Source organism: Cetorhinus maximus, chromosome 1, assembly GCF_964194155.1.
Source record: "Cetorhinus maximus chromosome 1, sCetMax3.hap1.1, whole genome shotgun sequence".
Taxonomy (NCBI): domain Eukaryota; kingdom Metazoa; phylum Chordata; class Chondrichthyes; order Lamniformes; family Cetorhinidae; genus Cetorhinus; species Cetorhinus maximus.
Window position 1 is genome coordinate 162,117,076 of NC_135879.1, and position 23,728 is coordinate 162,140,803.

Below are 23,728 nucleotides of genomic sequence, written 5' to 3' on the forward strand. Positions count from 1 at the left end.
TTTTAACTTGTCACCAGTTTCTTCTAAATTCAGCTTATATTTCCTGTGATTCAGGTGTTTAAAATTATGCTCAACAATCACCGTAGTGGCTGCATCAGTATCCACCTCCACTCGGATAGATTTCTCATTCACTCTCATTGTTACATAGATAGGCTCTGTTCTTCCTAAATTTAAATTATATAGTGAATAGATACCGGAATCTATTACTTCAGGCTTTTCAATGCTGTTTGTCTCATTGGGTTTTTGCTTTTGTTTGAAAGTCTGACTGATTCTATCTTTGCAATGTCTCATGAGGTGTCCATATCGATAGCAGAGAAACATTCGATCTTTTTAAACTGTGATTCATTACACGGTTGTCTGCTTCCATCTCTGTTACTAGTATGCCATGTTTTTGCTGCTAAGTTATCCCTTTTAATTTGTCTGCTTGCGGTGGCTGTTACCCGCTTCTGAGTAAAGCTCTGCACTTACATGCTCTTTTTGGTTGAGGCTCCCTGCCCAATGTAGAGGACGGCACCAATTTAAGCTCCTTGTATGGATTCTGAGTCTCGCATTGCACCTTCTATTGCCAGAGCGATTTCCAATGCCTTCTGAAAATCTAAATTTGTTTCAGCCAGTAATCTCTTCTAAATCACCTTTTTGTTTATACCGCACACCAAACGATCTCCAAGCATATCATTGATAGATGTACCAAACTCGCAATATTCAGTTAATTGTTTCAGACTTGCCACATAACAAGCAACTGTCTCCCCCACAGCTCTATTTCTTGAGTTAAATTTGAACTGTTGCATCGTCACCGATGGCTTGGGCTGGTAATGATTCTTTACGAGGTTCACTAAGTCACCAAAACTTTTTGAGTCTGGGTCACTGATGCCAACAGATTTCGAATTAGTCTGTATGTCTTACTCCCACACGTGGACAGAAGGCTTGCATGCCTCTTCTCCTCCCCTGTGATGTCGGTTGCCTGGAAGAAGAATGCGAGGAGTTCAACATAGTAAGACCAGTGATCCGAGGTTGGATCAAAAGGCTCCACTCTTCCAAATTGCGGCAATCTCTGAGGGATTACTTCGACGATCAAGAAGGGAATTTTCTTTTACTTACTACCATATGAGGTACGGCCCAATTTCGGTTCTTCTGATTTCCTTTGTTCTTCCTCGCTTTTTACCTTGTTTCTTCCATAGCTTTTTGTGCTTTTACTCTCATCGCCAGTTTGTTGGATCTAGTGTCCTTGGTTTGATGGTGGCCAAAGGGTCCGGGTTGCACACTTGTTTTGGGGTGACCGAGTTGGTACAGAGACAGAGAACATCAGTAGATCATTGTTAGAATAAACATATGCTGTTTATTTACAAACCAAACTCAGCAGCTACACTTATGTGCTCACAACTCAAAACTCTGTCTTCACTCTTCAGTGTCTAACTCAAGACTCTCTCATAGAGGTAGCCTGCAGCACTCTGCCATTGGATATTAACATCATGTGATCTTACATTACAACACTTGTCTTAAGGTATATTACACATCAGATTACAACACCTGTCAAACCCCTTCAGAAACCTGTGTGTTTCAATGAGATTACTTCGCATTCTTCTAAACTCCAGAGATTATAGGCCCAATTTACTCAGCCTCTTATCATAGGACAACCGTCTCATCCCAGCGACCAATTTAATGACCCTTTGTTGTACCACCTTCAGTGGAAGTATATCCTTAAATATGGAGACAAAAACTGCGCATAGTACTCTAGGTGTAGTCTCACCAAAGCCTAATATAATTGTAGCCAGACATCCATATCCTTGTACTCTAATCCCCTTACAATTGCCTTCCTAATTACTTGGTGTACCTGGATGATAAGTTTTTGTGTTCCTTGTATGAGTACAACCATCTCTCTGAACACCGATATGTAGAAGCTTCATCCGCTTTAAAAATATTATGTTTTTATATTCTTACCACCAAAGTGAATAACTTCATACTTTCCCACATTATACTTAATCTACCACCATGTTGCCCACTCACTTACCCTGTCTATATCTCTTTGCAGCTTCTTTGTGTCCTCCTCACAGCTTACATTCCATCTAGCTTTGTATCATTAGCAAACTTTCAAAACTTATTCTTGGTCTCTTTGTCTAAGTCATTAATATAGATTGTAAATAACTGAAGCCCCAGTACCGATCCTTGTGGGACACCACTAATTACCACCTATCAATTTGAAAATGCCCTGTTAACTTACACTCTGCTTCCTGTCCATTAGTCAAACCTCTATCCATGTTAATACATTGCCTCAACTCTATCAGTCCTTATTTTATGTATTAATCTTTTGTGTGACACCATATTGAAAGCCTAATGGAAATCCAAGTATTCTGAATCGACTAGCTTCTCTTTAGTTAGTTACATTTTCAAAAAACTCTAATAAATTTGTCAAATGTTATTTCCCATTCATAAAACCTGCTGATTCTGTCTAATCGTACTATGGGCTGGGTTTTACAGGCCACCTGTGGGTGTCAAAACCATGGGTTGGACCCATAAAATAGGGCACTGTGACATCCCCGCCATGCCTGCCACCCCCACCCCCACTGTGATTTTATGGGCGGCAGGGTGGACTGCCCACCCATGGCCCAATTGAAACCATTAATTGGGTAATTAATGCTGGTTTCTAAGACTTTCCCAATCCTTAGGCTTACTATGATTCTTCACTATTATAAGTCTTTTCTATTAATCTAATATGATTCTTGTCTTCTCTAGCAAGCCATGGATGGATCTTTCTCACTGAGATTTTGTTTTTTAATGGAATGTATTTTTGTTGACCATCTTAATTCGTTTCTTTAAATGTTTTCCACTTTTTATTTACCTCTGTACCTTTTTAGTCTATTTCCCCAATCAACTTTAGCCAGCTCTCCCCTCATACCTATGCAATTGAACTTGTCTAGGTTTAAGGTCCTTGTTGGGACTGAGGTATGTTGCTCTCAAATTGATGCCTCCATCTTAAGTTGGAGGTATGTGCACCCCTCTGATAGTGGGGGATCAGCAGTTTCTTTAAAGAAAATATTCTTGGGATGTGGGCAAAGCTGCTTTTATCATCTTCACTGATTGGCTTAAGAATGTTCTGGTATAACTATTTGAACAGTGATAGTGCTTTTTGTGTAGCTTGGCTGGCATTCAACTTCTTCCACCCAAAAACCAGAGATAAAGGAGGACTTCCATCTAGAAACTCATTGTGCTACTGTTGTGGTGAGTTGGTGATCATAGCAATTCCAGCGTACTTTTCTTAAGTAGTAAATGACTATGTGGGGGGTAGGATTAGTAAGCTTGCGGATGACACAAAGATTGGCCGGGTGCTTAACAGTGAGGTTGAGTGTCTTGGGCTACAGGAAGATATAGACGGGATGGTCAAATGGGCAGATAAGTGGCAGATGGAATTTAACCCTGAAAAGTGTGAGGTGATACACTTTGGAAGGAGTAATTTGACGAGGAAGTATTCAATGAACGGCATGACACTAGGAAGTTCTGAGGAACAAAGGGACCTTGGCGTGTGTGTCCATAGATCTCTGAAGGCGGAGGGGCACGTTATTGGGGTGGTGAAAAAGGTGTATGGGACACTTGCCTTTATCAAGCGAGGTGTAGATTACAGAAGTAGGGAGGTCATGTTGGAGTTGTATAGAATCTTGGTGAGGACACAGCAGGAGTACTGTGTGCAGTTCTGGTCACCACATTATAGGAAGGATGTGATTGCACTGGAGGGGGTGCAGAGGAGATTCACCAGGATGTTGCCTGGGATGAAACATTTAAGTTATGAAGAGAGGTTGGATAGACTTGGGTTGTTTTCGTTGGAGCAGAGAAGACTGATCGAGGTGTACAAGATTTTGAGGGGCATGGACAGGGTGGATAGGGAGCAGCTGATCCCCTTAGTTGAAGGGTCAGTCACGAGGGGACATAAGTTCAAGGTGAGGGGCAGGAGGTTTAGGGGGGATGTGAGGAAAAACCTTTTTACCCAGAGGGTGGTGACGGTCTGGAATGCATTGCCTGGGAGGGTGGTGGAGGTGGGTTGCCTCACATCCTTTAAAAAGTACCTGGATGAGCACTTGGCACGTCATTACATTCAAGGCTATGGGCTAAGTGCTGATAAATGGGATTAGGTAGGTAGGTCAGGTGTTTCTCATGTGTCGGTGCAGACTCGATGGGCCAAAGGGCCTCTTCTGCGATTTATGTCTGGCAGAGGCGGTGTCTCCATATCAGTGTGTTGCAATTTAGAGTACAGTGATGCAAATTACAGTAGCTATCTTTGTTGCAAGCTCAAGGCCAGAAACTTCTGTGATTCTGTGATATCAGCTCTGTGCCTGCCTCCGCCCGCTCCCGCCCAGCCCGTCTGTCACAGGTAAGTTTCTGGCCTTGAGCTTGCAACAAAGATAGCTACTGTAATTTGCATCACTGTACTCTAAATTGCAACACGTTGATATGGAGACACCGGCTCTGCAAAGACCCATCAAAGACAATGGCCTCAGGAGAATATGAGTGAGCCACATATCCTGTACCCATTAGCAAGGCATCAAGGCAATCACCTGAGATATTCAACAGTGGATTGCCAGACATAAAATGATTAAGTGATGGCCATGTGACAGGCCCACCTTATGTGTGCGTTTGAACTTCTGCTTTCCCTGTAGTAAGAGCACAAGCAGTTGAGGTGCTGATGAGAGAAGACCCGAGTGGGGTCCCTCCTTCCTCCTTCTCACTTCAACCCACCTTCCAAGCTTTAAACCCTGTTTGCTGACTGTGACCAACCAGGGATGCCCTTACTGCAGACAGAGACCTCTAAAAAGAATTCAACCCAGCACTATCATCTCTAGGAGAACAGCCGAATCAGCCGTCTACCTCTACTACATCTCTTTGTCAGCAGCATAAACTGTCTCCCTCCCCACATAAACCACCTGCCCTGTTGACTGGAGAACTGCATGTAAAATAGGGTGACTATTAAATGAAAATGCAAGTTAAAAGATTGACAAAGGTAATAAATAGTAAATTAAATATGAGCACACTTTCTGGTTTCTGGTTTATCCTTCAGCTAATTTTATTGTTTATTTTGGCGTTTTAAAAAAAAGTTGAATTAACTTCAGAGATTTTTTCTACTGCGTTTTGCAAACAAAAGTCCATATCAAGGCAAATAATGGAAGTTTATTCACCTCACTGGACAGCTGTATTTAGGAGAAACACACATTTCGATTCAACTGCAAATGATAGTGCAGCAATTTATTATTACTTTACAGGATGCCCTGAAACATGATCAAATCATACAAATTATTATACAATAAAAATTGCAAAATGCAGTTTAATTTTTTCCATGTTAACAAATTATCTCAAATTTCAATGATTTTCGATGACAAGAGCCTTATGTTGTTTTATCAGTTTAGGTCAAACATTGGAAAGTTAAACTGACAGAGTAAAACTCAAATTGTTTATAACTGTTATCTGACACCACGAGATTAGATTACGTTAGATATAAATTAATCACTCCTGGTAATTTCAACAAAAGATACAAGTTAATCATTTCTGAAGCAGACTATTTTGATATTGCGTATACATGTGTACATGTGGATGTGTGTTTCCTGTTTTTGGTCACTCTTCTCACTGGCAGTGATTATCTGTCCTGATGCTGTTTTTGATTCATGATATTCATACAATTGGATGAATGTATGTAATGGTACTACTGTAGATTTATTGAGAATTGAGGGCTGAACTTTCCTCAATCAGTTCTTGGAGGGTAAAGTCCGACTTTCGCCTGGTCTCCTGACCTTGACCCATTTTCTTGTGTTAGGGTCCATTAAATTTTCAGGGAGGGTCCCAGCAAAATCCCTGCAAACAAGAGGGGGCTCACCACTGCCAACTTGGAAAATTCAGGTAATACCACAGCAGGGATACTCTAGCACATAAAGAGAAGTGGGTGGGGGTGACTTAAAGGAACAGATGAACGTCGACGATTGAAAATTGATTTTTTTTTAAATGCCTCAGATCAGGGAATTAGACTCAGTATTCACACCATCCACCGCCAGCACACTGTGACAGCAGTAAGTATGTAGGGATGCAGTACAGCAATTCACTCAGTTTATTTTGATGGTGCCTCCCTTTCATTCAACCTCTACCACTAAGAAGGACAAGAGGAGCAATCTCATGGAAACACCATCATCTCCAAATTATATTTCAGGTCAGACACCATTGTGACTTAATGTATATCACTGGGTCAATATTCAGAAATTCTTTACCATTCTGGAAGAACCATCACCATGTGGACTGCGATAGTTCAAGGAATGGTCCCACGATCGCCTTCTCAGAGCAGGATCTGTCCTGTGGATTGCAGGGGATGCTTGTTCATGATTTAATCCAAGTCTCGTTGCTGCTGATCACTGACCAGTTTAAAATGAGTTTAAGGTTTAGCAGCAGTGCTATGAATGAGGTGTGTTGGTGGTCAGTGATTTTCTCCCGTTATCGTCAGAGGCTTATAATCTTATAGGGCAGGATTTTACAGCCCGCGGGCAGGCACATGCCCAATCTGATCGGGCGTAAAGTAGCGCGTGATGACGCCAGTCAAGCATTCCTACGTCATCGTGCACTCGCGTGTTATTTCGGTCGGTGGGCGTGCGCAAGAGTCGGCAACACGCCTGCCAACAATTAAGAGGCCTATTAACGTCCTTAATCAAATAATTGAAAGCAATTTTTCGCTGCCCGCCCAGCTTTATGGTTGGCAGGTAGGTGAATTGGCCAGGCGGCCTTTAGCTTTTTTATGAAACCTCATCCATGAGCGGGCTGAGGTTTCCAACAGTAATTTAAAAAAATAAAAATTTTTAGACATAATTTTTATTATGTTTCTGCTATTGTTACTGAGTTCTATGTTGGGACATGTTTTTAACATCTTAAAAATCTTTCTTTTTGATTGTAAAATTCTTCAGCTCCCTGAGGAAGCTGCCTGCCTTCAGGGAGTTTTCATTGCGCGCTCCCCCGCGCATGTGCAGATGTTTGCACTCGCACTCCTCCCACTCCCACCCTGGCAGCGCTGAGGTTCTCAATGTGCCTTTCACACTAGCTGGCTGTTAATTGGCCAGCCAACGTGAAATCGTGGTCAGGGCCCGATGGCGGGCAGTGGACTGTTTCACAGCTGCTCCTGGGCCCGCCCGATGACCGAAAGATTCTGCCCATAGTGGGGGTTGGGCGGTTGCGGGCATGGGCGGGTGTGCAGCCGATCGATGCCCGTGATTGGCTGCGCACCGCCATTTTACGTGGGCGGGCCAATTAAGGCCCATCCAGCATGATGCGCACCCGGAAGTGCTGAGCAGTCCCTGCACGGTCAGGGGGGAGTAGGCTGAGTTGGGGCCTGCGCTCTTTCGCGCATGCGCATGCACGTGGAAGAATGCAGAAATCTCCCTGAGGTACAGAGCTGCCTCAAAGAGGTCAGTTTGATATTAAAAAATTTAAATAAAGGAAAAAAAAATTTTAAGACATGTCCACTCATGTGACAGTGTCACATGAGCTGGGACACGTCTATGAATTTTTTTGAAAATTTTTATTAAAGTTCAAAAACCTTCATGAAACCTCATCCCGCCCGTGGATGAGGTTTCATGATAAATGTGAAGGCCGCCTGGGCTCTTCGCCTGCCCACCAACCTTGGGGTTGGATGGGCATGTCAGTTAATTATTTTAATTGCTGTTTAAATGGCCTTAATAGGCCTTCGACAGTTCGGCGGGTGCGCAGCCGACTCTGGTGCGCGCCCACCAAACTCAAGATTTGAATGATGCGGGGTGACATCAGGACACAAGCCTGACGTCACCGCGCGGCATTTTACACGGCGGCGAGCGGGCCCCGCCCCCGCTCGCTGACCCAAAGATTCTGGCCATAGTTTTTTTCACTTGCATTGTGGATGCTGGGAGAGCCTGATTCCTTTAGTATTCTTGTGTGAACTGGCTACAAGGGAAATATGGAGATTTCCGGAGTGCTGCATAAATGGTTCCATAGTGCTTCATTATGGGTGCATTTTTCTTTGAGAGTCCCTTGCTTTTGGGAGAAGCTAGTTCACACTTATCCAACAAGGGAAGCAAACGGAAAATACTGATTGCGATGCTGATTGATTGAAGTGCTGAGAAGGCAGTGCAATGGTCAATGCTCAAGGACAGGGATGTGGTGCTGAAAGAAATTTTATGGCTCACATGAATGGTCAAGGTCAGTGAATGCATGCTCACACGTCATATCATAGCAACTGCACCACTTCCCTCACACACTGCTTCATTCACCGCATGTCGTTCAGACGCCTGCCAACAATCACTATCAACAATGACTCATTCCTCACATTCACATGCTTTATCTTATCCTTAGAAACTTAATACTGTTAGAAGGCACATGCCTACGTCTCACAGCTTGGACACAGTATCACAGAACCCTGCTCTTGTGTCTTTATGCACCAGATACACAAGAACTGCTGCATGACCAATGAGTGGTGTGGGAGGCTGAAGGCTTTGAGGGAGAAGAGACTGAGGAGGAAGAAACACTGTCACTTGATCTGATATTTGCAGTCAGATACTGGCACTGCGCGAACTTTAGAGGTTAACATAGAAGCGGGGAAACATTGGGCATGAGTTGCCTGCAACCAAGGCAGGAGGAATGGATAGCTTGGGTGCCAGCTCCGTGGAAGTTGCTTTACGAGCATGAGGACAGGCAAAAGCATCCACACGACAGGCACTACACAGGAGTGTGATTAGTTGACTACAGTATATAGTATTGGATGTTTTCTTGGATAAAGTTGATATAGAATGGTTGCCTTGTGATGGCTTTTATTCAGGAACGTGGCCAAGAAGACACTGTCATGGCTTGTAACAGAGGGAGGGTAAAGTGTGAGATTCCTATTCAATGGTGATTTGCAGTTGTGTTCACAGGAACCAAAGTCAAAAGATGCACTCATGGACAGCCCACCTAGGAAGGTGGATGTGAGCCTACCTCCTCCTCCTCCTGACGTGCTTGTCAAGCCAGTGATGACAAAGGCTATGACGCATGATGGCCAGGCTGTGGAGGGTGCAACTGACCACCACAAATTGGGACACTGGCTCTGGTGAATACAGGAGAGCTCCGCAGAGTGTCCCAGACAGCAAACCATTGCTTCAGCACCTCAATTGTTAGCTTGATGATGTTTCTCACAGCAGCATGACTCTCATTTTAGACTCTTTTGAGATAATCAAAACTCAATAAATTAAACAGAACTCAATAAATGAGAGGGAGACAGCAGCCCCTGATGGGGCACTGTAACTAAAACAAAATGTCAAAGGGAACTTACAAAATCAAATTTAAAGGTCATTTCCGGGGGTGGTGATTTTTTCTCAGCTCCTGCAGTGCCCACCGATCACGGGAGGCCTTGAGTGTGCCGGTGGACACTGCCATGACTCTCATTTTATGAGTGCTGGCCGCTTGTGATTGAGTCGCAATCACATGGGATGATGGGAATGATCAGTCAGGTGTAGAATGGATAGGCTTTGTTGTTTTTGCGTTACAAAGTGAGTGCATTTCAAAAGCACTTCATTTTCTGTGACGTGCTTTGGGACATTCCTGGGAATTTTTTAAAGGGCCGTGGGGTCGGAACCCAATGAGGGCGGGCTTTGAAAATCCTGGTGCCGGTGGTCATATTGGAATCCTGACTCCTCTGGTGCAATTTTGTATTTTCAAAGGGCTGGCAGAGGGGTTGGGGGTGTGGTGGGGAAACAGAGGATGCAGGAAATGCATTCACCACCAATTAATGGCTCTTTAAGCTCACTAAGGAGCTCATTAAGGGGCCTATCTGTTCGAGTTTAGAATTGAATTTTTTTTTCCCAGCAAGGTCAAACAGGCTTGCGCACGTTGTGCTGCAGGGACCTGGTAATTTTCAATTGCTTTGAGTTGAAATCTGAAGGACGACCTACTGGCAGCATGAGTGCCGCACCAAACCTCATCATCCATGGCCACTTTCGACCTGGCCTTCCAAGGAGCTGTCTGCTCAAATCAGCAAGGCAGCGGCAGCCCCCTCATGGGACCAGCAGAGTACTTTAGGAGACTGTTTACCAAGAGAGAGATCAAGAATGCTGTTCTGAAACTGGCACCAAGTAGTCAGCTCCAGCTTCCTGGAGGCTGCTCATGGTGCCCAGCTCCCCCGTTGACCAATTAATTTAAATATAGCATTGCAATAGTGACTCAGCTCAAGTACAGCATGATATGGAATTTGTTCAGGTGTTGGGTCACAAGTCTTCAACTCTTTTTTTAAAATTTCTTCATGGGATATGGGCACCATTGGCTAGACCAGCATTTATTGTCCATCCCTAAATTGCTCTTTTTTTTCCCCCCAGATGGCATTTAAGAGTCAACCACATTGCAATGTGTCTGAAGTCACATGTAGGCTAGGTAAGGATGGCAGATTTCCTTCTCTAAAGGACATTAGTGACAACAATCAGTTTCATCGTCAGACTTTTAATTCCCGATTTTTACTGAATTCAAATTGCCATGGTGGGATTTGAACCCTGGTCCCCAGAGCATTGCCCTGGGTCTCTGGAATACCAGTCCAGTGAAAATACTACTATGCCACAACCACCCCTTTTTGATTTGAATGCGCCGAATTCAAGATCCTTCACTGAGTTAGTAGACATCATGAAGGCACATTTTCAGCCTAAGCCACCGGTGATCATGCAAAGGTTTAAGTTCAACTCTAGAGTAAGGGCCCCCAGTGAGTCGATCGCACTACGACTTCGGTGATACTTTAAATTAAATGTTGCAAGATCGTTTGTTTTGTGGTGTACATGACGACATCATTATGCGCCATTTGCTTGCAGAAGTTAATATTGACCTGAAGCGTGCCATGGAAATAGCGCTAGCAATGGAGAGTGCTGAGAGGGACTTGCAGACGTTGCAGAGTGTGCAACATGGCGCCATTCTTCAGTTAGGGCTGGAACCTGCCGCCGGGCGTGGTGCAAAGACCAGGGAGGCTACCACAAAGTAAGTGGGTCCCTAACACTAGAAAAACAAAAAGAAATACTGGAAGCAGCTAACCAGTAATCCAGAAGTTAAAGTGTTACCAATGTGGGGGTAATCATGTACTAGAAACCTGCAGATTTAAAGAGGCAGAATGCCACTACTGTCAGAAAAAAGGGCATGTTGTGAAACAGTGCAGGGTGAGACTCACATAGCCATTCAGACAGCAGGCCAAGTTGAATGAAGTGCACAATATAAATGAACCAGAAGCTGCTGATACTGCTATCTATTCTCTACACAATCTGAAGGCCAGGAAAACTGAACCAATTACTGTTACCCTTCAAGTAAATGGAAAGCCTCTAGTTATAGAGGTTGACACAGGAGCATCGACCGCAGTGGTGGGAGACCACACCTTTAAATACCTCAGAGAAGGTACCCAGCCAATGAGTTTGGAGCAAACCACAGCTCAGTTAAAAACGTACACAGCAGAGGCAATACAGGTGAAAGGCATCCCCATTGTACCTGTATCCTACAGGCAACAGACAGCCCAGCTGCCAGTGATTGCTGTAACAGGTGAAGGACCTAGCCTTCTGGGCTGTGATTGGATGAAAGAAATTAAACTCAGAAATTTTTCAAGTCAGAGAGGAGGAATTCCTGAATTGTTAAAAATGTACGACAGAATATTCTGAGATGAGTTTGGCAAAATAAAAGGTCTACAAGCTAAAATATACATGGATTCTGAAGCAACACCCCTTTTTTTTAAGGCAAGACCTGTGCCTTATACCCTAAAGGAGAAGGTGGATGCGAAATTGTGCCATTTGGAGAAGTTAGGAATAATCCAACCTGTCCAACTTTCAGAATGGGCAGCACCCATAGTCCCTGTGATGAAACCAGATCAAACCATTCGCATCTGCAAAGATTATAAATTAACTGTGAACAAGGCTGTGAAATTAGACAAATACCCAGTCCCAAGGATTGAAGATTTGGATGCTAAACTTGCAGGAGGAAGATCCTACACTAAACTGGACATGAGCCATGCATACCAACAGCTAGAGCTGGACAACACATCAAGAAGGTATGTCACCATAAACGCGCACAAGGGCCTGTACCAATATACACACCTACCCTTCAGTGTATCATCTGCCTGTATTATTTTTCAAAGAGCCATGGAAAGCTTACTACAAGGACTTCCCTGAGCTATAGTGTACCTGGATGACATCCTGATTACAGGATCAATGGAAGCAGACCATTTGGCCAACCTGGAAGAGGTTTGGAAGAGATTTTTGGAGGCTGACATACATTTGAAAAAAGAGAAGTGCACTTTCCAAGCAACTGAAGTCACATGTTTGGGTCATCGAGTGGATGCTCAAGGGTTGCGTTCATTAGAGGAGAAAGTCAGGGCAATCAAGGAAGCGCCTTCTCCTACCAACGTCATGGAGCTCAAGTCTTTTTGGGCATGGTAAACCATTACAGTCAATTCTTGCATAATCTGTCTAAAGTGTTAACTCCTTTACACTTATTATTAAAGAAGAACCACAGATGGTCCTGGAAGGCACAGCAAGAGGAAGCCTTCATAAAAGTGAAGAAGCTTTTACACTCGTCATGTCTGCTAGTACATTATAACCTGTCTAAGGAATTAATACTCACATGTGATGCATCTCCCTTTGGAGTGGGAGAGGTATTGTCACACAAGGCGGAGGATGGATCTGAAAGACCAGTAGGTGCAACAGAGAAGGGTTACTCACAAATTGAAAAATAAGGGTTATCTATTGTAATTGGAATAAAGAAGTTGCATCACTATTTGCACGGTTGACATTTCACCATAGTGTCAGATGAAAAGCCACTGTTAGGATTGTTTAGTGAAGATAAGGCAATCCCACTGATAGCTTCTGCGAGAATTCAAAGATGGGCTTTAATTTTGTCATCATATGATGCACTTTTATGCACCGTCCAGGTGTGCATATAGCAAATGTAAATGCCCTCAGTCGCATCCTTTGCCAGATAGCATTACATATACTCCACTGTCTCAAGGAGTGGTACTTGTGTTGAATTTCCTGGACTCCTCGCCAGTCTGCGCTAAATAGATAAAGAATTGGACAAACCGGGATCCAATTTTATCAAGAGTCCGAGAACAAGTATTGCAAGGATAGTCAGATGCATAAGCCTCAGAAGAATTAAAACCATTCTATGCTCATAAATTCTGAACTGAGTTGTCAAGATGATATCTGGCTATGGGGAGCAAGAGCCATCCCTTTGCAAGGAAGGGAATCACTCTTGACAGAGTTTCATACTGCGCATCCTGGTATTTTGAAAATGAAGATGCTTGCGCGAAGCTGTATCTGGTGGCCAGGTATAGACAGCGATATGGAAAAAATGGTTAAACACTGTCTTCAGTGTCTGCAACAGCAGAAGTTGCCAATTTCAGCTCCACTGCATAATGGGAGTGACCTGGTCGACCGTGGGTTAGACTACATATAGAATATGTAGGACCATTTTTAGGTACCATGTTTCTTGTGATCATCGACGCACATTCAAAGTGGATGGATGTGTTTGAAGTGAGATCACCTACATCGTGTGCAACTATTGAAAAGCTGCACCAATGTTTTAGTGTATATGGTCTACCAGGAGTTATTGTGTCAAATAATGGGCTGTAACCTCCGACTAGCATCGGAAAGTGCAGAAATTAGAAGAAATAAATACCTACTTAGCTGGTCTTGAAAATAACGTTGACACTTCCGTTCACTGGAGCTGCTTGGGGCCAGCATCGAAAGAGCCCTTGCAGGCCTCAGCTAAGTCTAGATCCAGCGTATTCAAGGAGCCCATGCCCCTTTTTTACAGCACGAGCTGCTGTAAAGCAGGTAAGTTTAAAGGGCCAGGGAAATTGACAGGCCAAAGGGCCAGGGAAATTGACAGGCCAGGGAGAAGGTAAGTGTCTAAGGTAAGTGGATAGGATTTGGGTGTTGAGGGTGTCCAGTTGTTGTGGGGGGGTGGTCCAGGGTTTGGGGGATGATCCGGGGGTTGGGGGAGTGGTCCGGGGTTGGGGGTGGTCTGGGGATTGAGGGGGTGGTCCGGGGGGATGGATGGTCTAGGGGTGTGGCGGGGGGTGGTCCGAGGTATGGGGCGTGTGGATGTCAGAAGTCTGGGAATTGGTTGGGCCAAGGTTACGCGGTCAGAAGCTGGGGGGGGGAGATGGGGTGGTGGTTTGGGGTCTGGGTGTCCGAGGTCAGGGGTTGTGGTTGTTGGTGGGGTCCAAGGTCGGCAGGGTTGTTGGTGGGGTGGTTGGGGAGTCCGAGGTTGGGGGTGGGGGGGCGGGGGGTTGCTGTTTGGGGGGTGCCGGAGGGCAGGGCTGGGTGGTTGGGGGGTGTCAGAAGTCGGGTGTGGGTGAGTCCCATGGGGTCGGTCTGAGTCTTTACAATAGTTACTTGGAAGAGATTTTAATTCTGCTAACTTTTGCTGGGTAACTATTGGTATAACTCTAGTGGAACCATCCGAAGTTTGCAATTTAAATCACATTTTTGGATCGTTCCCAGCACAGCGCAATTGTCCAGAGGAAGTGTGAGCTTCTGGGCAATTGCCGTGCAAACCCTTATCTGGGAACTTGCCAGAGGGATTCCCCAGGGAAACTTTGGGGTAACCCCCAAATCTGACGCGAGGGAGCGCGGAAGTTATGGGCCAATCGTACTGCTTTCACTCTTACCAAATTCCAAAGATTTGTGAACCTAAATGGGATTAAACACGTCAGAACAGCACCGTATCATCCCTCATCCAATGGGTTAGCAGAAAGAGCAGTACAAACCTTTAAAACAGGCATGAAGAAACTATCCGAGGGAACGTTAGAAACACAAATTTATTTCATACTGTTATGGGGACCATGTGACTGTACAGACAAATCAGCCCTAAACGTGGGTAATCTTAGGGGCAGAGCTTTCTAGCCTGGGTCTCGGAACAAGCATATAGCTTCATCAGGAGCTCTGTTAATAAAGTTTACTGTTCCTTGCAAGAAACCTGCCCTGCACTCCAAGTTTATCACACTAAGTGAATGGGTAAGAACATAACAGATGGAATATGATGGGCCTGAACTTCCTCAGAGTGGCAATCAGCGTTGGGGGTTGGGGGGAGGTCGGGCATCGGGGATGGGGTGTTGGGTCGGGCGGGGCCTCGGAGGATGGGGCCTTGTGGGGGGGTTGTTGGACCTTGTGGAGGAGTCAGGTCAAGTTGGGTCGGGCCTCAGGGGGAGGGGAGGGTGTTGGGCCTAAGTATTGATGTAACACAGTCAGAACTATCCGTAGTTTGCAATTTAAGTTGCATTTCGGATGGTTCCCTGTGGAAGGCAATTGCCCATGGGAGGTTTCCACTTCCAGGCCATTGCTGTGCTAACCTTACCTGTGAACCTCTGAAGGGGATTCCCCAGTACATCTTTCGGGTACTCCCCCAACCCCCCTCCACCCCCCCCCACTCCGCACCGCCGAACTATATGATGCCCTGGAGCTCGGAAGTTACAGCACAATGTGAATAAGTGTGAAGATATCCACAGCAAGGCAGAGCATTTCTTAAATGGTTAGGAGGTTGGAAATGTTGATGTCAAAAGGGGCCTGGGTGTCCTTGTTCATGAGTCACTAAAAACTAGCATGCAGGTGCAGCAAGCAATTAGGAAGGCAAATGATATGTTGGCCTTCATTGCAAGAGGATTTGAGTATAGAGCCTTGGTGAGACTGCACTTGGAATATTGTGTGAAGTTTTGGTCATCTTATCTAAGAAAAGATATACTTGCCATAGAGGAAGTGCAACAGAGGTTCACCAGACTGATCCCTGGGATGGCTGGGTTGTCTTATAAGAAGAGATTGAGGAAACTGGGCCTTGTATTCTCTAGAGTTTTGAAGAATGAGAAGTGATCTCATTGAAACGTACAAAATTCTTACAGGGCTGAATAGGGTAGATGTAGATAGGATGTTCCCCTGGCTGGTGAGTCTAAGAGGACACAATCTCAGAATAAGAAGCAGGCCATTTAAGTCTGAGATGAGGGGGAATTTTCTCACTCGGGGGTGGTGGGGCGGAATTCTCTACCCCAGAGGGCTGTGGAAGCTCAATTATTGAGTGTGTTCAAGGCAGAAATTGATAGATTTCTGGATACTAGTGACTTCAAGGGATATGGGGATAGTGCAGGAAAGTGGTGTTGAGGTAGATGATCAGCAATGATCTAATTGAATTACGCAGCAGGCTTGACAGGCCAAATGACCTACTCCTGCTTCTGTGTTCTTATGTTTTTCAGCATGGTGAGTCCCCCACCCGCCAATGATTCAATAACAGCAGTGGCAGGGTGAGACTCTTAAAAAAGGCCTCAATTAGCATCCGGGCAGGAAGGCTGAAGCTGCCTGCAAACCTTCCTGCCCTGGACTTAATTGTGGTGGTGGGGGGTGGGGGAGGCAGGGTCACCACCCTGTACCCTCTGCCTGATCTTATAGTTCACCTCCCTCCCCGCCTTGGAACTTGCCTTCCGGAGGAGGAGGGTGGGTGGGGGGATTAAATTCCACCTATTGTCATTGCTTAGTTCATATCCTTATTAGTGAAAGTTATTGCTCTTTTTACTGTTGAATATACTTGGTTTCAAAATGATAAACTCAAATTACTTAAATATGTAACAAATAGAAAACTGTCATGTATGACCCTATTGCATCAAATGTTCAAATCAAATTAATGGCCATTGGGTTTCCATGACTTTATACTTGTGCATTGCCATGTTCGTTAAAGAAGCTGCATTTATTTACCTATGTAAAATTTATCAAAATTCACAAACTATTTTGTACAAAAGATTGGGAAATCTTTTGACAAATGTTGGGAATCTCATAAACGTTGGGAACCTCATAAACAGCAATGTGTCTAATAACTGCCCAATGTTGTATGAAACTATAAAGGCCACCAGGGACTGAAGTTTTATTGTTGGCCTATGATGAGTTAGCTGATCAGCAATACCATCATTAAACCTTGATCATTGTGTGGGTTCAGTTCTGATAGTTTCGTATGGTGAAGTAATCCACCATTCACTGTTTAATTAGTGACATACAAAGGCTGCTTAAGTGAGGTCCAGGAGAAAGGCAATGTAACATCTATGGAACAGATCCCATTGAGAAACAGCGTCCTCATGAGAGAAGAGTAGTGAAAAAAAATCCTTAAAAGTACCTATATCATTACATTGACTACTCTTTAAAACTTGACAGCACCAAACTCACGGCCATGATTTGCTTCCACTTTGGAAGCTGCATCACAAGATAACTCCTTGGACAGATTTTCTTATAAATTGGTCTGATGATATTGCTACAAAATGCAACTACTTTTATGTGTCCATCTGACTCATTACCTAAATGATCTCATAATTTCAAATGATCTATTCAACACATAGAAGAATAAACATGGCGATAAGACATTGGAGCTCCAACAATCTGGTAGAATGAAGAGTTTACAGCTGTGATTCCTCAACTGTGGTTTTTTGAGGTAAAAGAAAGAAAGGTGTGTATTTTTATAGAGCCTTTCACGAACTCAGAACATTCCATCCCAAAGTGCTTTACAGCCATTAAAGTACTTTGAAATGTAGTCACTGTTATAAGGTAGGAAATGTAGCAGCCAGTTTGTATACAGCAAGTCCCACAAACAGCAATGTGATAATAACCAGATATGTTTTTTTTTAGTGATGTTGATCAAGGGATAAATATTAGCCAGGACACAGGGGATAGTTCACTTGCTCTTCAATAAAGTAATGCCTTAAGATCTTTTACAGCCTCCTGAGAGGGAAGATGGAATCTTGTTTTAACATCCAATTCAAAAGACAGCATGTCCAACCACAGACAATAATGTCTCTGTACTGTCCTGGGGTGTAAGCCTAGGTTTTTGCACTCAAGTCTCTGGAGTTGACATAAACTCCCAACCTTTTGACTCGGAGGCAGGAGTGTTATCTCCTGAGCCATGGCTGACATGTCTGAGCAAAGCCACAGAAGGAGAAAAGAGAAATCTGGGAAGATAACATTTATATAGCACTTTCACAACTACCAGACATCTCAAAGCACTTTACAGTCTCTGAAGTAGTTTTGAAGTGTAGTGATTATTGTAATATAAGAAATGCAGCAGCCAATTTGCAAACCGCAAGCTCCCACATACAGCAATGTGACAATAACCAGAAAATCTGTTGTTTGGCGATGCCAACTGAGGGATCAATGTTGACTGGGATACCTCCCCTGCTTTTCTTTGAGTTGTGCCATGGGATCTTTTACATTCACCTTAGAGGGCAGACAGGGCCTCAATTTAACATCTTGTCTGAAAGACAGCACCTTTAACAGTGCAGCACTCTTTCATTACTGTACTTGAACCTCAGCCTTGATTTTTATGCTCATGCCCTGGACTGGGACTTGAACATGGAGCTTTCTGACTCAGAGACAAGAGTGCTACCAATTGAGCCACAGCTGACAGGTCTGAAGAAGGGTCATACGGACTCGAAACGTTAACTTTGTTTTTTTCTCTCCACAGATGCTGTCAAACCTGCTGAGTTTTTCCAGCATTTTCTGTTTTTGTTTCAGATTTCCAGCATCCGCAGTATTTTGCTTTTATCACAGTTGACAGGTGGTGACTTCCAAATCCTCGGAGTAGGCCGGTATCCACCCCAATCTTTTTCTCAGGGAAAGAAGCGTAGCATTGAGACTATAGAAAGTGAAGTAGAAGAATACAAGGAAAATCCACCATAAACTGTTGAACAATGTATATTTCTCTTATGTTTGTAACAGGGACAGTTTTGGAAAACACCAGTAGAACAACAAATGATCTGACCAGCAATAAACAGCGACTTTACTTTAATATTACCATTGCCAGGAACAGGCTTGTCTTTCCTAAAGTAAAGATTTTGAGAGGTGAACTGAAAATCTACAAATACTTACAACAGAATACGAATTTACATCAGAAACAGAGGCCTGCAAACCTGCAGCTTGTGAAAATCTACCAGTTGCTCAAGCCAGCTATTGAAAGGAAAGAATTTCAGCTCCATTTCCTTGGCTCTAAAGTCATTACATCAAATTATGAGAGGGCTGAAACGTTTGACATTCGAAAAACAGTTGAATATTGGATAAACTACCCACAGGAAAATTATGGCCTTGAACTTGAGTTGCTTCCCCGGTTTTCCAGTCACAAACACTATGCCGAAGACAAAGTGACCATTGAAGCAGAACTGGAAATAGAAATACAAAAGGTTTTTAAAGAAGTCCGCACACGCCGTGAAAGCCACACTGAGGACTGCCAGAGAAATCAAATACAGTGTTGCAGACGATCACTACATGTATCTTTTGAGGAGATCGGATGGTCAGACTGGATTAGAGCCCCACTAAGTTACAATGCCTTTTACTGTGATGGCACTTGTCCTCAGAAGTACAAACTTGCTACAATGCATACTCTAATCAAATCAAAGATGAATCATCTTTCTAATGGAGCTATTCCTGCGCCTTGTTGTGTTCCTGCATCCTATGAACCACTAACTCTCCTGCATTTTAACAGTAATAACAAATTAACACTTACAGCATTTGATGACATGGTTGTGTCCAGATGTCATTGCTCTTAATTTTATTAACAAATTCCTAATTTAGCTATTTATTGCATAGAGTATTTATTTGTATTTATGTGCTATACCATCTGCAGTAAAAATGTTTTATCCCGATAATAATTCAACCCTCTATTACCCCCACTTATATATAGCCTACATGTCAGATTAAAGTAAAGATGATGCATACATGTCTTTCTGTGGTTACCTTGCGTGTCATTAAACAGGTTTATTCTTGAAGATTCATATTTACAGCTTACACACCTTTCAAGAAAGAAAGAGAGTCCAAAAGGACAGCTAATTAGAATAGAAGTATACAGCATTGTGTACCATCTACAAGATGCACTGCTATAACTCACCAAGGCTGCTTTGACAGCATTTTTCAAATCCGTGACCTTTACCACCAGGAAGGACAAGGGCAGCAGACACATGGGAACACCGCCACCTGCAAGTTCCCCTCCAAGCCACTCACCATCCTGGCTTGGAACTATATCGCCATTCATTCATTGTCACTGGATCAGAATCCTGGAACTCCCTCCCTCTGAGCACTGTGGGTGTACCTACACCACATGGACTGCAGCGGTTCAAGAAGGCAGCTCACCACCACCTTCTCAAGGGCAACTAGGGATGGGCAGTAAATGCTGGTCTAACCAGCAACGCCTACATCCCGAGAAAGAATGAAATGACTGAAGCGAACTGGTTAAAGCCAATCCCACAACCTGGGGGTGATTTTTTTTGGGAACTTCCTGTGCTCCTTCACCTTGGCAGAAACCTGTTTACGTGCATAAATGGGGTTTCCACTGAACTTCAGCTGAAGTTATGGCAGTGGATCAAGAGAAGTCATGAAGAAATTTAACCCTGCTGATGTCAATGGCACATTTTCCATGTTTTTCCATTCCATGTGAAAGGATTTCTTTGCAGCCAAAGAGCGGTGAGGACAAATGTGTGATAATTCATTATATTGAGCCATTTGTATAATATTCAGGTGGTGTCTTACATTGTTAACCAAGTACACATCACGCTGTTTGATCTGGATAAATCGGGTTCAGGATCAAATCTAGGTATACTACCTCACTAAATACATCTGATTCATAATACTTGGGAATATAAGCGTGGGGAGGGGACTTAATCTGCAGTATGGGAAGAGGTAAACCTGACAGTAGGTTTAACTACCTGAATCTACCTCCAAGTTAATTTTTTTTGTAGGGATAACTGGGAAAGGAGCCTGTTTGGATGATCAATGAGGGGATATTTCTCTCCAGCTTTTCCTTCTGTAAGGCTAAAACAGGCAGCCAATTGGATTTCTCTCCATGTTCACAATTTCACACAGCTATAAATCAAATCATGCCCTTTATATGGTAAGGAGGGAGCAGTACATATTGACATGACTTGGCATGGATGATTTTGTAGCTGAAGTGCCAAGTTTCCTATGTTTAGATTATGTAAATACATATGAAAGCATGGAATTAGGAAAAGGCCATTTGCCCCATCAAGCCTATTTCTTGCACAGATTATAGATGCTGCCATCATGGACTATGAAAATGTTCTGTGAAGTTTCACTCTCTCCAAACCCCCGTCCCCCCAACCCCCGACCTCTGACCCCCCAACCTCATCCCCCCCACTCCCGACCTCTGACCCCTCACCCTTCCAACCTCCAACACCCCCCCGATCTCTGACAACTCCTGGCCCCACCCCTCCCAGACTTCCGATCCCCTCAACCACTTCCCCCAGACCTCTGACCAACCCATCCCCACCTCCAACCCCAAGGTCTCCGAACAACCACCAAGCCCGCCCCACCCGGACCTCCGACCGACCTCCAACCAAACTCCCCCACCCCCAGACCTTCAACTGACCATCAGCCCAACCCCACTCCGAACCTCCCCCAGACTTCCGACCAACCCCCACCTCCCCCTGAACCCCCAACCAACCCCATCCCTACCCCACTGTACCTCTGACCGAATCCCCCCCCACCGGACTTCCAACTGACCCCCCCACCACCTCCCTCCCCCTTGGACCTCTGATTGGTCCTCCCACCATCTGGACCTCTGACCGACTCCCCCCAACCCTGACCCCACCGGATCTCCGACTGACCCCTCAACCCCACCCTTGGACCTCTAACCGACCCCACCTCCACCCCCACGGACCTCCAAATGACCCCAAACCCCTAAACAGACCTCTGATCAATGACCCCCCACCCCCAACTCCACCCTCCCCCAGACGTCTGACTGACCTCCCCACCCCCAACCCAACCCCCCTGGAACTCCCCCAACACCCACCCCAGACACTGCCCCCAAACACCACCCACCCAAGACACCCCCAGCCCCCCGACCGCCCCCCCACTCCCCATCCACTTACCTTAGACACTTACCTTCCCCCTGGCCTGTCAGTTTCGTGGCCCTTTAAATTTACCTGCTTTACAGCAGCAAGTACCATAAAAAAGGCCTCCTTGAATCTGCTGCTGCTACACTTTGCTGGGGCCTGCGAGGAGTCTTTCAATGCAGGCCCCAAGCAGCTCTGGTGAATGGAAGGGTCAGCATAATTTTGAAGACCAGGTAAGTATGCATTTATTTCTTCTAATTCCTGCGGACCAGCACTTTCCGACGCTAGTTGCAAGTTACGGCCCCCTATGTTCCTCAGCATCCTTTCTCTCGAGGTTGTCTTGGTGCAGACTTCAAAGGTCTTGATGGAGCCTGCCACGCTTGTTGCAATGTGATTTGAGTGTGTTGACAGTACTGTGCATGTGCAATTGAGTGTTGGGCGCCAATTTGAAGCTAGTCGAATAGGGCCTGACGTACACATGCTGGAACTCAGATGCACTACAGGGTTGTGCATGTGAAAATACATTGTACATTGTACTCGGCCATTACCCGCAAGCCGGGGATCAACCCTGGTTCAATGAAGAGTGCAGAAGGGCATGCCAGGAGCAGCACCAGGCATACCTAAAAATGAAGTGTCAACCTGGTGAAGCTATAACACAGGACTACTTGTGTGCCAAACAGCAGAAGCAGCACATGATAGACAGGGCTAAGTGATCCCACAACCAACCAATCAGATCAAACCTCTGCATTCCTGCCACATCTAGTTGTGAATGGTGGCGAACAATTAAACAACTCACTGGAGGAGGAGGCTCCACAAATATCCCCATCCTCAATGTTGGGAAAGCCCAGCACATTAGTGCAAAAGATAAGGCTGAAGCATTTCCTACAATCTTAAGCCAGAAGTGCCAAGTTGATGATCTATCTTGGTCTCCTCCTGAGGTCCCCAGCATCATAGATGCCAGTCTTCAGCCAATTCAACTCACTCGACGTGATATTAAGAAATAGCTGAAGACACTGGATACTGCAAAGGCTATGGTCCCTGACAACCTTCCGGCAATAGTACTGAAGACTTGTGCTCCAGAACTAGCCACGCCCCTAACCAAGCTGTTCCAGTACAACTAGAACACTGGCATTTACTCAGCAAATTGGAAAATTGCCCAGGTATGTCCTGTACACAAAAAGCGGGATAGATCCAAAACAGCCAATTACCGCCCCATCGGTCCACTCTCGATCATCAGTAAAATGATAGAAGGCATTATCAACAGTGCTATCAAGTGCCACTTACACAACAATAACTAGCTCACTGACACTCAGTTTGGGTTCTGCCAGGGCCATTCAGTCCTGACCTCATTATTGTCTTGGTTCAAATATGGACATAAGAGCTGAACTCCTGAGATGAGGTGAGAGTGATGGCCCTTGACACCAAGGCCGCATTTGACCGAGTATGGCATCAAGGAGTCCTAGCAAATCTGAATTCAATGAGAATCAGGGAAAAAACTCCCCGCTGCTTGGAATCATACCTAGCACAAGGAAGATGGTCGTGGTTGGTGGAGGCCAATCATCTCATCCCAGGACATTGTAGCAGGAGTTCCTCAGGGTTCTGTCTTAGGCCCAACCATCTTCAGCTGCTTCATCAATGTCCTTCCTGTTGTATGTTCAGTAAGTCTCACAAAGAGGTCCTGAGTCTTGTATGGTTGAACATTAAGTGTTTAGCGATAGAACATAATTATGTACAATACATATGGGATGTAGCCCAAGCTGTGAGCTAACTACATGCTTGCTTCTATGCAGGTCTCTGTCCAGTCCACAACTGACACTAGTCTCAGATCATGTGTCTGTTTATATCACACTATGAACGGTACTGTTTCCCAGTCCCACATTAACCCTT

The 23,728-nt window shown here is 44.7% G+C and overlaps 1 protein-coding gene across 1 annotated transcript in view; it reads left to right on the forward strand.

Annotated features, from left to right (window-relative positions):
- gdf15 (Growth differentiation factor-15) overlaps window positions 1-19,711 on the forward strand; it is a 31,196-nt gene extending 11,485 nt beyond the window's left edge. The window contains exon 2 of the mRNA XM_078549120.1: window positions 18,720-19,711. Within this exon, the coding sequence (XP_078405246.1) occupies window positions 18,720-19,543 (824 nt within the window). The 3' untranslated portion in view covers window positions 19,544-19,711. The remainder of the gene's footprint in view (window positions 1-18,719) is intronic.
- The last annotated feature ends 4,017 nt before the right edge of the window (window positions 19,712-23,728 follow it).